The sequence below is a fragment of the Schistocerca serialis genome, chromosome 11, assembly GCF_023864345.2.
Source record: "Schistocerca serialis cubense isolate TAMUIC-IGC-003099 chromosome 11, iqSchSeri2.2, whole genome shotgun sequence".
Lineage (NCBI taxonomy): Eukaryota > Metazoa > Arthropoda > Insecta > Orthoptera > Acrididae > Schistocerca > Schistocerca serialis.
The window spans coordinates 172,948,757-172,965,201 of record NC_064648.1 but is presented as its reverse complement, the minus strand read 5'-3'; the positions used below and the strand labels follow the sequence as shown (position 1 = coordinate 172,965,201).

Sequence of the window (16,445 nt, the reverse complement as noted above, 5' to 3'; positions counted from 1 at the left end):
CATGACGTATGTTTGATGAAAGTTTGTTCAGTGATTTAAAGGTATCTGTTATATAAACTAAAGAGTGTGCTGGCAGCGACATGCTGCCTAATCAAGTGGTACATAATTTGATGTCATACTAAAATATAGATCTCAAAAAATCTACGAAAGTGACAGCGAGAATAATTATGTTTATCTTTTGTGGTTCACTCACAATCACCATTTTTGTCTTTTGGATTCACTGTGGCAGACACAATAAAAATGGTGATTATGGGTGAAATGTAAAGAATAATCACTTTTGTTGAGATCACCTGTGCTAAATACTGCAAAAGAGCATATTTCCAACAAACTTGCCGCACGATCTGTGAGGGGTCTTGTCATGGTCCACGCGGCTCCTCTGTCGGAGGTTCGATTCCTCCCTCGGGCTTGGGTGTGTGTGTTGTCCATAACGTAAGCTAGATTAAGTTAGATTAAGTCGTGTGTTATTCTTAGGGACCGATGACCTAAGCAGTTTGGTCCCATAAGATCTTACCACAAATTTACAAATTCCAACAAACCTTTTGCTGCCTTAATACACTGTTATCCCCTCTGCCTACTGATTTAATTTTTTAATTAGCCTATGTTAGTCCTCAGAGTTCAGACTTAATTAAATTCAAATTAGTGGTTCAAGGGTCAAAACGTGACAGTCTGAGTTACTTTCAAGATTATAAAATTGATGCCTAATGGGTTGCTCGCTGTGGCTTTCAACAAGGAGTAAAGTGCTATATAATGACTGAAATATGCTGGTTCGTGATAGAAATGCCAAACAGGACACAAGGTACTACTTACCAAGAAGAGGTTTCGGGTGAAATGTCATGACATGTAGAACAGTGAAGGTACTGGCTGTAAGAAGTCTGACGATGATGGAAAATAAAGACGTGAAGCTTCGAATAAAACTGGTGCAGTACTATTTCTTACTAACTAGGAAAGAATCTGGAATTTACCAGAAATATCTGAAAGCCTGAGCTTGAATGCAGCCCTAATAATTCACAAATTTTTCACAAAGTAAAAAATTTAACTTTACTTGCATATATCTCATTTGCCTGCCATGCAACCACAAAATGATAAAATGCATAATTTTTGTTGTTGATTTCAGGCTTTCTGCATTTTTTAAACTCACAGTTACATACTGCCAATGAGTAAACATTGTGACTTATGTCGAGATTCTCTCTCTCTGTCTGTCTCTCTCTCTCTCTCTCTCTCTCTCTCTCAGGCTGTATGGGGGGGGGGGGGGGGTGCATGTGTTCAATGCATCTAAATATTGAAAGCACAGCTATTTTCATTCCCATAAAAATAAAAAGTGTAATTTTGCTAGTAGTAGGATCAGAATGATTATCCATTATATTGATGCTAGAAGTAAGACAAGAATTCAATTAGATAAAGTGATTCTTGTGCAAAGAGTAAAGTTCCAACATCTCTCAGCATAGTCTTCTTGGCCTTGTTCCAAATCCTTACCCATACTGTGGTGTTTTCTCAAACCAAGACATAAACTGTGTACAAGAAATATCAAATAAAGGAAGTTGAGTACTTAATGTTTTGATTCCCATGAAATGGAGATTGTTATACCTATTTGAAGTACCTACTTTGTTGTTCAGTAGATGCTGGTCTCAGATTGTTCCCGACATCTATATTGCCATATGCAAGGCAATCAAGGATTTTTTATTCACCAAAGGGATATTCTCTATAATGTTCAATTAAAGTAATACAAAAATATGAAAATGATCTGTGATATTGTAGGGTAGCTAACATGATCAATGAAAATTTATTTGGCTGTAGAATGAAATTTCCACTTCCTGGCAGATTAAAACTGTGTGGCGGACTGAACTCGGGACCCTTCACGGGCAAGTGCTCTACAGACTGAGCTGCCAAAGCACGACTCGTGAGCTGCCGTTACAGCATTACTTCTGCCAAAACCTCCTCTCCTACTTTTCAAGCTTCGTGGAAGTTCTCCTGCAGAACTTGAAAGTGTAGCACTTCTGGAAGCAATAATATCACGGAGATATGGCTTAGCCCCAACCTGGGGGCTATTCCCAGAATGTGAAGTTTGGAAGATAGGAGATGAGGCACTGGCAGAAGTTATGCTGTGAGGGTGGGTCGTAAGTCGTGCTTAGGTGGCTCAGTTGGTAGAGCACTTACCCGCAAAGGGCAAAGTTTCAGAGATGGAGTTTCGGTCCAGAATGCAGTTTTAATGTGCCAGGAAATTTCTTATTTGGTCATATTAGACACTCTAGGATGATGGTGATAATTTGAGGTGATTGCACTTTCTATCAACATATGCCATGAGAATAATGTAATGGTCTGTATATTTGCAGATTCACATTATTTACTTAATAAGTATATAATTGCATTGTCATATCCATTTACTTTCAAAGAAATTTTTGCTACTGCTACAGTAAAAAATGAATATAAACAAAATTAGCGAAACCTTATATAAAAAGTAAGGTTCAAAACTGTACACCGATTCGACATAACTAGGTGCTATAACATGAATTGCTGTTCTACATGTGAATTACTTTGACTGCTGAATACAGGCAGGTGGGCAATTGGTACTTTCCACATCTGTTTGATGCGGCACCTGCAGCATTTTAATCTGCACTGTTGTTTCACGTTACTTTTGTATCCCTTTGTTGTCCATGTAACACATTCTCCAGGTGTACAGTGGGGCGAGTCCGCTGATTGTCACAACATTTAGTAATACTAACACACACTCAATACTACTTAAATTGCGTTAAATTAATTTTTTCTTTCCTTTAATGTCTCTCCTACCAACTGAGTACCTGGATAAATGTTTCTTGATTTTCTTTCTGCATCTTATTTGTTTGTGTATGTTCTAATGCTTTGTCACTCCCAGTGTCAGGAATTAATTGCCATACTAATATGCTGTGTGGTTCTTTTGTATGAAGTTGGCAGCTTTACAAAGGATATATCAAAAAGAATCATCCGATTTGACTTGTCTATATTTCTAAAACTTATGTACATATACAATGGGTTTTGTTTTCTGATGACCGGTAAACTCAAAAAGTTTTTTTACATACCTTTTTATAGGTGTTCAATATGCTCCCCTTGATGTGCACGGCGTGTGTCAGTGCGGTATTCAAATTTTTCCCACACTGCAGGGAGCATGTCTCGAGTTACAGCTTCCACAGCTGTTGTTATGCAATGTCTTAGTTCATTCATTGTTGTTGGTAATGGAGGCACATAAACTGAGTCTTTTATAAACCCCCACAAGAAATAATTAAATACAGACGGGTCCGGTGACCTTGGAGGCCAGTAATGTAAGGTTGAATCATTTGGTCCTGTGCGACCAATCCATCATTTGGTAACCCGTTGATTTAAAAATTCCTGCACGTCCAGATGCCAGTGTAGCGGTGCCCCATCCTGTTGTTAAATGAAGTTCTTTGAATTAATCTCCAACAATCAAAAGGTTCTCAAGCATATCGAGATATGTGCTTCCTGTAACAGTGTTTTCGGCAAAGGAAAATGGACCGAACACCTTTTCTCAAATAATATAATAGTTATGATATTTTTAAATCGGCTGATACTTGAGAGTTTGCTCTTTCCAACAGTACATTGTTAATGCACATATCTCAAATAACATAATAGTTATGATTCTTTTTGATACAGTCTGTGTTATGTAGTTGCAGTGAAGTCTCAGAATATCAATGTGTTATTAGGGATTGTTAGTAATGATGCTGATAGCCATAGATGGTGGTCTCTCTGTAGCTTTTCAGTATTGCATACCCGTTTCCTTGCACCACTAAGGGTATAGCTGCTGTCCCAGTTAGAGTTGTTGGGCAGTCTAATCTGAGTGTCTTCTTCGATAACAGACGAGCCTACTAGGTGGATGCGCGCGCGCACACACACACACACACACACACACACACACTCACACACACACACACACACAGTTGATGTCTCAAAATGTGTTCTGTCAACCAATCCGTCATTTGTGACAAGCTGTGCCTTGAATTTATTTTCTCCCATTTTCCATTCTTCATTTATTGTCCAGTCTACCCATCTAATCTTAACCATCCTTCTGCAGCACACACTTAAAAAGTCTCTATTCTCTTCTTATCCAAATTGTTTAATGTCCAAATTTCACATCCACATAAGGATACTCTCCAGGTAAATTCTCAGAGAAAGGCTTCCTAACACATACATAAAAATTCATCAGATTTCTCAAGACTATATCTTTAGTGTGAATAAATGTAGAAATGTGCGGTGTATTTTAATGTATACACTGAAATTGGAAGTTTACCTTGGTGCCAAGTATAAGTTGCTGGTAAGTGTGTCACAAGCGGAATTTGCTCACTTGCTTGCTCTTTCGTTACGGTATATGTGTCAAGTCGAGGTGGTGATAACAGGTGGGGGGGGGGGGGGGAAGGGGGGGGGGAGGGAGAGAAGTATGTGCCGCCTGACGGAGCATGCCAGGGCAACATGGTGATAGGACAAGACTGCCAGATGCATTGTTGGGAGGTTGTGGTGGAGGCTGGGGGAGAGCGGAAAAGTAGAAGAGCAGAAAATGGAAAAGACCATTGCGTGGTTTGGCAATGAGCAACATATTATGTCTCTATACTCGTTATCAAATATGTGGAGTCTAGGAATCCTATGTACTTGGTTCGCTAGGCAAACAATCCAAACAAATGAGTTTTATTACAAAAAAAGGAAATGGCAATACTTAACTTTGACAACTACACAGATGTGTCGCAAGCAAAGGGCAACATACAACATAAGCAATCTCTTCAGTATAAGAAGAGTATACATAGAGTGTACTAGTGAAGTAACGAGCATTGACGCTTCTATCCAAGTCGCTAATCTTGAAGTTACTATTCAACTGAGGCGTCACCAGTCGGTTGCGGTGCTTGTGTCCTCCTCACATAGTGGCTGCTGCTGTCGTGTTGCCGTCCTGGAGAGGGGTCGATCGGCATGCGATTGGCTGATGTCTTCACACAGCCATCTCTTCTCTATCGTTCCCGACTGGTGTGCCGGAGCTTGACTTTATGCCGTAACACAGTGCACGTTGACGGTGAGGGGACGTGAATTTGGGGGAGGGAGTGGTAGGACAGAGAAGGCAAAATCTTTGTTGGAGGATGTGGGGGTAGTAGGTCGTCATAGATTGAGGCTGGGATATCGGGAGCAGGGAATATGTTGTTAGTATAACTCCCATGTGCACAGTTCAGGAAAGCTATGGTGGAGGGGAGAATCCAGATGGGCCAGATTGTGAAGCAGCCAAGGAATTCAAGCATGTTACATTCAGCCACATATTGTGCAACAGAGTGGTCCACCTTGCTCTTGGCAACAGTTTGGTGGTGGCCGTTTGTCCTGGTGAACAGCTGATTGATAGTCATATCAGTATAAAGAGCTGTGCTATTATTGCAGCAAAGCTGGTAAATGGCACGGCTGCTTTCACAGATGGCCTGGTCCCTGATGAATTAGGGTAAGCCTGTAACATGTAACAGGACTGTGCTGGAATAGGAAGTGCTGGATGGATGGACTGGGTAGGTCTTGCACCTGGATCTTCCACAGAGATATGATTCCTGTTGCAAGGGGTTGGGATTAGGAGTGACCTAAGGATGGACTAGATGTGGAGGTGGGTGAGCAACTGAACACCACTTTAGGAGATTTAGGAAGTATCTTGGGTAAGATGTCTGATTTCATTGCATGATGATAGGTAAAGAAAGCCCAGCAGTCTTTGTTTGTGAACTGCGCTCTCTTATATTAAAGGGCTTGAAAGCTCATGTGTACCTGATTTTCATCGTGCCTGTCTGCAATTCAGCATGTCATCTTTACGGTGAGTAGCAATCTGCCCTTTTCATAATGTTGTTGATATTCCAACATGGGCCCTCCAATGTTTAAAACATTGTCAAAAGCTTTTTCTGAACCTACATAAGTTTAATATGTGAGTTTACCTTTTTTCACTCTATCTTGTAAGATAAGTCATTGTCAGCATTGCCTCTCATGTTCTGCATTTATCCAGAACCGAAACTGATTCTCCTCTTATTAGTTTTTACCAGTTGTTCCACTTTGCTGGATTTGTGCTAGTATTTTGCAATCCTGACTTGTCAAACTTACGGTCCAGTTGTTCCACATTTTTCAGCAGCAGGCCTGTGTTGGTGGCCTTTCCTCGGTTTATGTTAGCATGTAATGTAATGGTCACCAAATGCAACTCAATATGACACTGTGAATTTTCTTATTCCTGTCATAGGAATCAGCAAAAGTAACAATAATTCATGTATTTAATGTAAATGGCTCAAACTCTTGCTTCAGCTGATGGGCTTAACCTCATTGAACTATTACCATTACTTGTTGTGCTAAAATTTTTAAGCAACAAAGCTTTAGCAGAAAAAAGGAAGTAAGTTGCCTTATAAACAAGAAAAGACTATTATGAATTGAGGCATTTTTAGCAGAAGTAAGATCACATTTGTACGAAACTTAATGGATAGACACATTCATGAAATGGAATTATAAGGGGAAGTCAACAACCAAAGGGACTTCTGCAATTTGTCGCCATTTTGCTTGCTAACACTGCTAGTATCCAGGACTGAAGTACTGTTGTCAGCAACAAATCTATGCAACATGCCACTCTCACTCCCATGTTAGTTGTTGTATTGTAGCAGACTATGAAACATAGCGGCTTCATTGTCGAACTGCACGAAGGAGGAAATGAGGACAGTGATTCGCTTTTTGTTTGTGTAAGATATTAAACCTGCGTAAATTATTCATTGAATGCGAGCACAGTTTGGTGAGAGCTGTTTATTGTGAAGCAAGATCTACAAGTGGATAGAGCGCTTCAAGCAGGGAAGAACTCCTCTATGTGAAGAGGATAAATCGGGCAGACCATCAGTGTCAACAACTGAGGACAATTTGGAAGTTGTTGACCATATGGTGATGGAAAACAGATGAATCACAGTGTACAAAATGGCTAATACTTTACATATTAGTCACAGTTCTGCGTGCTCCGTCTTATACGACAGGCTATATTTTTGGAAAGCATAAGACATGCAAAGGATCCACATCTCTCGGAAACATTTGGTGCATTATCATTGCGAGGGAGACGGATTTTTACAACAAATCGTAACTGTAGACAAAACGGGGAAGCACCATCACGAACTGGAATGTAAGACTGCGAGCATGATTTGGAAACAGCCATTACCACCAGAAGTTAAGAAATTTGAACACCAACCATCAGCTGATAATATTATTCTAATACAATTCTGGGACACAGAAGACAAAACTGTGAACTGAGAACTATTGTGATGTGTTGTGAACTAAACTGAAACCTGCAATCATATCCAAATTTCGCAGAAAACTGTGAAAAGGTGTAATCCTGCAGCAAGATAACGTTGGACCACATTTTGCCAAACAGACAACCGAAACAATAAAGCAGTTGGGATTTGAATTGCTTGAACACCTGCCATACTGTCCAGACCTGGCTCAAAGCAGTTTCTATGTTTGATCCGTGGAAGGAAGCACTCAGAGGAAGAAGATTTGAAACCATTCGAGAAGTCATTGTTGCATTGCTAAATTATTTACAGCTGCAACCAAAAGCTTTTTTCCCGACGTAACTAAAAACTTGTGTATGATTTTCCAAAGTACTGTATCAGTTTTCTTCTGAGGATTCCCATTTCACTCCTGTGGGCATATCTGTTCCACTTTTATAAGGGCTGTGTCAACCCATTACAATTCTTGCAGCCCGTTTATCAATTTATCTTGTAAGTACTCCAGTCACTTCCGCAATGCCCTAGAATAATACGAAACATTTCCCCTTTTTTGTGAGAGGAATTGCATTATTTCCACTGTCCCATTTTTTTATCTATTTTATTTATTTATTTATTTATTTATTTTTAAGTCTTCATCCTTCCCCTATATCTGCTTTCGGATTGTCCCGCTCTCCTTTTCTGTTCTTGTCACAGTTTTTAATTAAACTGTTTTTACTACTTCACATTTCTGTCTTTAATTCGTCTTTACTTCCCACTTTATCTGTCAATCAGCTCTTACACTGACACAGTGCTTATCAGTGTTCTGTCTGTGACATCCTACTCGTTTACACCTTTTCCTTCATCTTTGTCTTCTGTCGTACTTGGTACAGATTTGGCTCTCTCTGTCTTGGCTCTGAGTGACATGTCCTACATTTTCAAACCATCCCAACCTATCCCTCTTCATCCTGGAGAAATACACTGCGAATATTGAAACTAGATACTTTTTTCTTCTTAAAGTGTTTCTGTCAACAGGTGCTTGAATTGCAATTATTCCCGACAAATCTTTCAGTGTCTACTGTTTTGCACATCTTGAATGTTGTTAATAAGTGTTTTATTATAGTAACAGCATCACACTCAAATGAGTAAACATTCTTCGTAAGTCATATTATGATATAAATGACAGCACAAAATAATATTCTTATCTGGCCATCCTTTCTTTCTCTTTACCTAAAATGAAGGAAAAGCAATCGCTCTCTTACAGCTGACTGATGTGTGGCACTTAGAAACACAAAATAGGAAACTGTTCGTACTAGTTGACAAACTTTCGCTCTTTCTCTAGTGGATGTATGCACATTCACATACACAGACAACAGAAAACATAACCATGCCATGGTGAGAGTGACTGTCTGTTATTGATAACAGTTTCCTGGCCAGATAGAGTTAGTGGCAGGTTGGGGAAGGAAGCAAGTGGCAAGGAGGAGGTAGAGCGATTGAGTGACGTAGATTTTAAAACAGATGACTCAGCAGCTGCACAATAAGATGAAAGGAGTTCAGATTGTGGAACATATAAGATGAAGAAGAGGAAAGGAAGATGGAGATAAGGAGGGAGACAAGTAAGGAAAGTGAGAAAGGTAGAGGGGGAAAAGGTGTGAGAGAGAGAGAGAGAGAGAGAGAGAGAGAGAGAGAGGAAGGGAAGAGCGGTAAGAGAAAGCAGTGAATTATCTCGATGGAGAAGGAGTGGTGTGGGCATGAGATAGAACGGAAAAGGTAATGTAAGGCAGTGGGAACAGGTTAGTGGAGGTTTAGGCCAGGGACGTTGTGAGAGCAATGATATATGGGGTAGACAATTCTCATCTGCCTTGTCCAGAGAAATTTCTCCTGGAAAGGAGTGTCCATATAGCCCATGTAGTAAATCAGCTGTTGGAAGTCATTTGTGTTGTGGTTTGCACCATGTTAGGCAACTGTACGGTATACTGTATAGCAGCCATTCGAGCGAGTAACCAGTTGATTACTTGTCATGCCAACATCGAATACTGTACAGTAATTGTAACATAGCTGACACACATACCAATAACCGAAAACATTATAACCACTGCCCACCATGATGTCAGATAGTGCTTCGTGGTGCTGTGGGCAAGTGATGTGGTAACAAAGGTATGTAAGTGGAGCAGACACGAATGGGGGATCACCCTAGTGAAGATATGGGCTGCAAATAGGGAAACCCACTGAGATAAGCGACTTCGACAAAGGGCAGATTGTTATTACGCAGAGCCTGTGAACCGGTATCTCGAAAATGACAAAGCTGATCGAATGTTCGTGTGTTACTATCGTGAGCATCTACAGAAAGAAGTAGGACAGTGAAACTACCAGTAGGCGCTAAACGGTCGTACATCCATGAATTTTCACGGAACGTGGAGCTCGGAGGCCGGTCTGCTCTGTAAAGTAGGATAGGTGGCAATCTGTGGCATCTCAGCCTAAAGAGCACAGTGCCGGTGAATGCACACATATTTTTGGGTACACTGTATACCGTAAATTGTCAAACGTGGAGCTCCACAGCACGTTCGTATGTTGACCCAATGACATTGTCAGTTACGACTCCAGTGGTTATGGACCGTCGGGATTCGACCGTCAATTAATGGAAACCTGTCAGCACGTAGGATGAACTACATGTTTCCTACACCAGGTGACCGGTCGTCTCCGCGAGCACTGTCCTCGAGGTGAATGGTGGCTCGAAATGTGCAGTGCGCCATGGACACGGGCCGGTGGGAGCAGTGTTGTGCTGTGGGAGACATTCTCCTTCGCTTGCACGGGGCTGTGGTAGTAATCAAATACACGCTGACATTTGCGAACCACCTCCATCCCTTCACGTTCAGGGGACTGATGACCTCAGATGTTAAGTCCCATAGTGCTCAGAGCCATTTAGCCAACCTTCACGCTCGGTGTCTTCCCCGACGGCGATGTCATCTTCTAGCAGTGTAATTGTCCGTGTCTCGGTACTAGAACCATGCTACAGTGGTTTGGGGGCATTATAGTGAACTCACTTTGATGTCTCGGCAGCCGAATTCACCTGATGTAAATGCTGTGGAACGCGTCTGGGTCGCTATTGGCCACCGTCATCACTGCAAACCAGCAGCCCATTATTTACGCGAAATGCGCATAGACATCTAATGGCACAAACATACCGACAAGCTATTGGATCCCTGATATGCCGAATTAGTCATGTATTTCATTCAAAGGATGGACAAACTATTAAGCAGGTGGTCATAATGTTCTTCTCATTAGTGTATAATGTGGTCGCTTTCACGTGTGGCCCTGCCTTTTGTTGGGTAGTCAGAGCCTGTGACTGGACAGTGGTTGCAGGTGATGTCGGGTGTAAGGGGAACGGTCTTGCACAAGGGCCAACAAAAAGAGAATGACGCATGGTGTGAAGGGTTGGGAGCAGGATTGGAACTAAGGTGGGTAAAGGTATTCTGTAAGTTGGGTGGCTGGTGGAACACAACTTTGGGTGATGTGAGTAGGAATTTTGTTAGGATATCCTTCCAGCCGGGGAGGAGGAGAGGTAGTTGAAGCCTCAGTGAAGGATGCGGTTGAGTGATTTCGAGGCCAGAATGATGCCAGGGGATGCAGGTTGGTGGCTGGTGAACAGGTGTACTGGTACCAGAGGAGAAGATTGCATAGATTAGTTTATAACTGGATGGAATGCTGTCTGCCACAAAAAGGGTCTTGTAGGGATACAGAAGAATTAGCAATGTTCTAAAAAAAATCTTTGTATAGTTGTACAGGTTCCCCTCAGGAAACATTTCTGTACAAGTTATATGTGCAAATCTTTGTAATCCCAAAATTAACAGGTAATTACACACTTTGGAATCACAATGATTAAAATTGTTTTATTTTTCTCATTGTCTTGTTACAGACTGATCCACTTGCTGATAATCAACTTATCATTTGTGACCCACGGAGCATTAAGAAAGAGGTATGTAGCTGCTGCATGTCAAATTCATTCTTTGTTTGTCTCATTAATATTCTTAGCAGTTATTTAGTTCTAAGCTACCTATATTTCTGTGAGCGAATGGATAGAGGTGCAGTATACTCTACATACATGTGCTGTTTCCTCTAGTGTATAAATAGACTGTAATATTGTGGAAATTATCAGATCACTCATGTTGAAATAATGAATATTATGGGATGTCAATATTTGCACGTAAGCACACAGACAACTAAATAAAGCAATCTGTGACCCCAGTGACACTGCCCGCCTTGTACACAGTATTGGTGCCAATTGGATGAGGATGCTAGTGTGCCGTGGTTACTATGAATTTGAATTGGTGGAATTATAGGTGTTTTGAAGAAAAGAATATTAACAGTTTAGGTAAGGTGTTGTAAACTGTGAGTTTATGAAAGGTGGCAGAACCATTTAATTTCTTTTTCTGAGGAAATTACTGGATATCACTTCTAACAAAATACCATTTCGAAAATGTTAACATTTGTGTATCACAAAAGGGCAATTGGTTACTTCCCTTCTACCAATTCTGTTGCCCTCCTGTTGCTAAGTCATTAAATCTTGACAGTGCGGAGGGAGAAAACAGTTATTTCTGTATATTCAGTAAGTCTTTATGTTCAGTAAATAGCACAGAGAAATACCTTTCCCTTCCTGGAGGTATGTTAAAAGTTGCTGCAGAGAAGTAGATTGCTTGCTGTCATTGCCAGAAGTGTACGGTAGTACAGATATTATGCCAGCAGTTTGCAAACTCAGAACAAAAGAGGAGAAAAGTGGATGGTCAGTGGTGTTATATATAAAAATGAAACAATTTATCTAGCTACTACTGTGTATGAAATTGTTGGTGATATTACATCTTTTCTGCCAGTAAGTCACCTTTCAAATTAATGAACATTTTTGTTCATAGTGACAGGGTAGCATAATTTGGCTAAAGTATTCAATGCCATTACAGCAATACAATTTTTATTAGTAGGTCTGCTTCGTGATGCAGTCTCGTCGATTAAATATATGAGTGTAATGTTGCAGAGCAATATGAAATGGGATGAGCATATACTGTTGATAATAGGGAAGGCAAATGGTTGACTGTTTGAATCCCCAATAGGTCACATTAAAGGTAGAAATCAAGGCCATTCAGAAGCATGCTGTTCGTTTTTTTACTGGTGGATGCAACTATGTAGATACTGAACAAAAATTGGAATCCCTGGAGGCGAGATGACGTTTATGTCATAAAACACTAGTTAGAAAGTTTTAGAGAACCAGCATTTGTGGCTGACAGTAGAATATTTCTGGTGGCGCCAATGTACATGTCACCTAAGGACAGCGGAGACAATATGAGAGAGATTGGGGCTCATATGCAAGTAGGTTTTTTCATCTCTCCATTTGTCGGTGGTACATGAAAGGGAATGATAAGTGCTGATACAAGATTCCCTCTGTCATCACCGCATGGTGGCTTGTGAGTAGCCTACGTATGTGGATGTAGGTGTAGACATGGAAACTGATGTAAATGTGATTCTGGCTACCAGCATGTTTTGGTCCAGTGCTCAGAAGTAGTGACGAGGGTTGTGTTTGCCTGTATTACCTTTGACTGCAGCACTCGTCAAAGGCAGTTGGCAGCTAAGTCAGATGCACTAATCGTACAAATTGTTAACTGAACAAACACTGTTTTTGCCTGGATTCACAGTTTTATTATTAAAGTTATTGCACGACCTAAATTCCAGGTTATACACCCATTTTCAAGTACATTACTGATTTCCAAAGATGATAATGCACACTTAACATGATGACAAAGCAGAGATAATCATCTCAACTTCTTAAGGTATCAGTCCACAGCTTAATGTAAAATTACATTAATGACCATTTTTTAACAAATTACATACATAATTACATAGTTCAACAATCACACTAACATGACAGGACTAAAGTTACACATGAGTCAAGAACTTTTTAAACGCCGGCCGCGGTGATCTCACGGTTCTAGGCGCGCAGTCCGGAACCGCGTGACTGCTACGGTCGCAGGTTCGAATCCTGCCTCGGGCATGGATGTGTGTGATGTCCTTAGGTTAGTTAGGTTTAAGTAGTTCTAAGTTCTAGGGGACTGATGACCTCAGATGTTAAGTCCCATAGTGCTCAGAGCCATTTGAACTTTTTAAATGCAATGGACTGGGGCCGAAAGTTTTGCTTCTATCCTGGGGTTGTTATCTCATATCTCATTTAAAAGAGGAGAATAATTGATTTGGGTTTGCTTGTTTACTAATGGGTGTGGGGATGCACACATCTGTCTTCTAATGTCTAAAATTTCTAGTTGGTTGAGTGAGTTTAGCCCCCTTTTCCTATGTGTGTAAGACTTGTACATCTACTATGTGTTTGTGGTTATTGTTCAGGCAATGTTCCGCAAAGGCTGAAGCAGACTTCTTCAATCTCCAGCTTCTGTGATGTTCTTTAAGCCTGGTGCAGATTGAACTCCCCGTCTGTCCAATGTCACAAGACTGACACTCAGGGCATGAGGTTTTATAAACCCCACCTTTTGTGATTGCTGGTTGGTTGTGTTTAGCATTGAACAAACAACTACATATTGTCTGAGGTGCATAGAAAAACCACAGAGAAACCCTTTGCCTTCAAAATGTTACTTACCGTATTTGATGTTATCCATATAAAAAGTGATCTACACCATTTCTTTATGAGTGTATTCAGGGAAGATGTTGTATCATTTGTTTACTACCTGCTTAGGCTGATCACTGTAACTAGCTGGTGGGTCTCTGTGTAGTTTTTGTAGCTGCACTGACTGGAAAAACTCTTCTGCTTTGTTGTGTAATCTGTTTTATTTAACAGCACTACAGTTTCTCTTATCTGACCTTGTCACAATCGCATTACTGTTTTCAATCATAGTTTTAAACTCCTTCATGACTACGAACTCAATGTTGTTCTGATGCAGTGCTTGTTGTTGTTGTTGTTGTTGTTGTTGTTCCTGTGCCAGCTTGAATTTTTCTGCACACTGCACTTTCATGGGGGTGGGGAGGCAGCATAAATTTACTGGACATTAGGTTACAGATAGAAAACAGTAACCATAAATTTAAAAATGCCGAATAGACTCCTTCACTGACACATTCATCCCGGCTTCCTCCCAACGTTGTACAGCCTAAACGTGCAGCAGTCTACCACTTGATCCACCATCTCCTTTCTATACCTATGTACGAGAATAGTTTGACCACGAACTTAGCACAATAAAAACAATAGCCACAAATAATGCATTTAACACCAACATCACTGATAAAATTTTAAGTAAAAAGATGAGGAATGAAGCAAGCCAGGTCCCTACTGTCCCCAGTGAAAAACACAGACAAACTCGTAAAGAAATGCTGCAGATCACCTTTTAAATGGATAACATCAAATGGGGTAAGTAACATTTTGAAGGCAAAGGGTTTCTCTGTGGTTTTTCTATGCACCTCAGACAATATGTAGTTGTTTGTTCAATGCTAAAGACAAATTGGCCATCACAAAAGGTGGGGTTTATAAAATCTCATGCCCTGAGTGTCAGTCTTGTGACATTGGACAGATGGGGAGTTCAGTCTGCAACAGGCTTAAAGAACGTCACAGAAGCTGGAGATTGAAGAAACCTGCTTCAGCCTTTGCGGAACATTACCTAAACAATAACCACAAACACATAGTAGATGTACAAGTCTTACACACATAGGAAAAGGGAGCTAAACTCACTCAACCAATTAGAAATTTTAGACATTAGAAGACAGATGTGTGCATCCCCACACCCATTAGTAAACAAGCAAACCCAATTCAATTATTCACCGCTTTTAGATGAGATATGAGATAACAACCCCAGGATAGAAGCAAAACTTTCGGCCCCAGTCCATTGCATTTAAAAAGTTCGTGACTCATGTGTAACTTTAGTCATGTTAGTGTAGTTGTTGAACTGTGTAATTATCTATGTAATTTGTTAAAAAATGCTCACTGATGCAATTTTACATTAAGCTATGGACTGATACCTTAAGAGGTTGAGATGATTATCTCTGCTTTGTCATCATGTTAAGTGTGCATTATCATCTTTGGAAATCAGTAATGTACTTGAAAATGGGCGTATAACGTGAAATCTTGGTTGTGTAGTAACATTAATAATAAAACTGTGAAACAAGGCAAAAAATGGGGATTGTTTAGTTAATTTACAATGTTTCACGAACAACCCACAGTTCATTCAATCAAAATCATACAGATTGTGATTCCAAAGATGGACACTCGTGAATTACAGTAGCTGTGTTTGCTTCATTAATAATTCTTAAAGATGTTTTGAGGAAATATTCAAGAAAGTGTTTGGATACATCAACAGGTTCAGTAGTCCGCAAAATGTTAAAGGGAGAGCTACAAAAGTATTCATTTCCCTGCTGAACAAATATCATTTGACAAAGTGTTTTTAACCAGCGAACAAAGTTTTGAATATTTGTGAAAAGTTAAATTTTTATGTCCGTGTGGGTTTTCAATAAAGATCAATAGGTTTTGAAAGCAGAATGCTATGAAATATCCTGTGCTAATTAAAAGCACAAAACGCATCAAATTTTTATTTGTTACTTGTTTTCCTCTACATTTTCCAGGTTAATCTCAAGTGGTTTACATTTCTGAATGACCAACAGACAATCACACAGTCATTTGTTGTGTAAAACACAAGTGGATGTTTATATTCCTTTCCTGTACCTTTGCTTTTTATGATGTTGTGGCACTTTTAAACACCGGCATCCGTTTCTAAATCTTTATTTTTTAAAACTGTATCAAAAGAATATGTTCTTTCTTTTAATGTGTATGTGGTTCCCAAACAACATATTTCCATAGTTTTTAGTTTTTCACGGGATGATTACCAATTGTGGGTCTTTGACTTAAATAAACTTTGTTTCAATGTTGCATCGGTTTCTTTCTGCCTATGACATAAAAAGTGATCTTGCATCATTTTTGTTCCCATTTGATTGCACATTTTCAAAATTCGACAGTACTTAATATGTTTCTTATGTGTGTGAATGATTAAATTTCATGTAGCAAGATAACAAAATATTTTCTGTTTCATGTCACCAGTACTCTTCACATTCCGTGTGAGAGCGGCATAAGGGTTCAGAGATGAACTTGCAGCTCACCAATGAAAATACAGAATTTTCCATTTAAAAAAGTTTTCATAATGCACAAATTAGGGTTTCTGTTTTTTCTTACCTTTCCTTTAAAATAAGAGCCTAATACTA

At 39.9% G+C, this 16,445-nt stretch overlaps 1 protein-coding gene across 1 annotated transcript in view; it reads left to right on the top strand.

Annotated features, from left to right (window-relative positions):
* Positions 1–16,445, top strand: part of LOC126426606 (uncharacterized) — a 166,771-nt gene that overhangs the window by 126,846 nt on the left and 23,480 nt on the right. Inside the window, exon 14 of the mRNA XM_050088498.1 lies at positions 11,131–11,190. Coding sequence (XP_049944455.1) covers positions 11,131–11,190 — 60 coding nt within the window. The remainder of the gene's footprint in view (positions 1–11,130; positions 11,191–16,445) is intronic.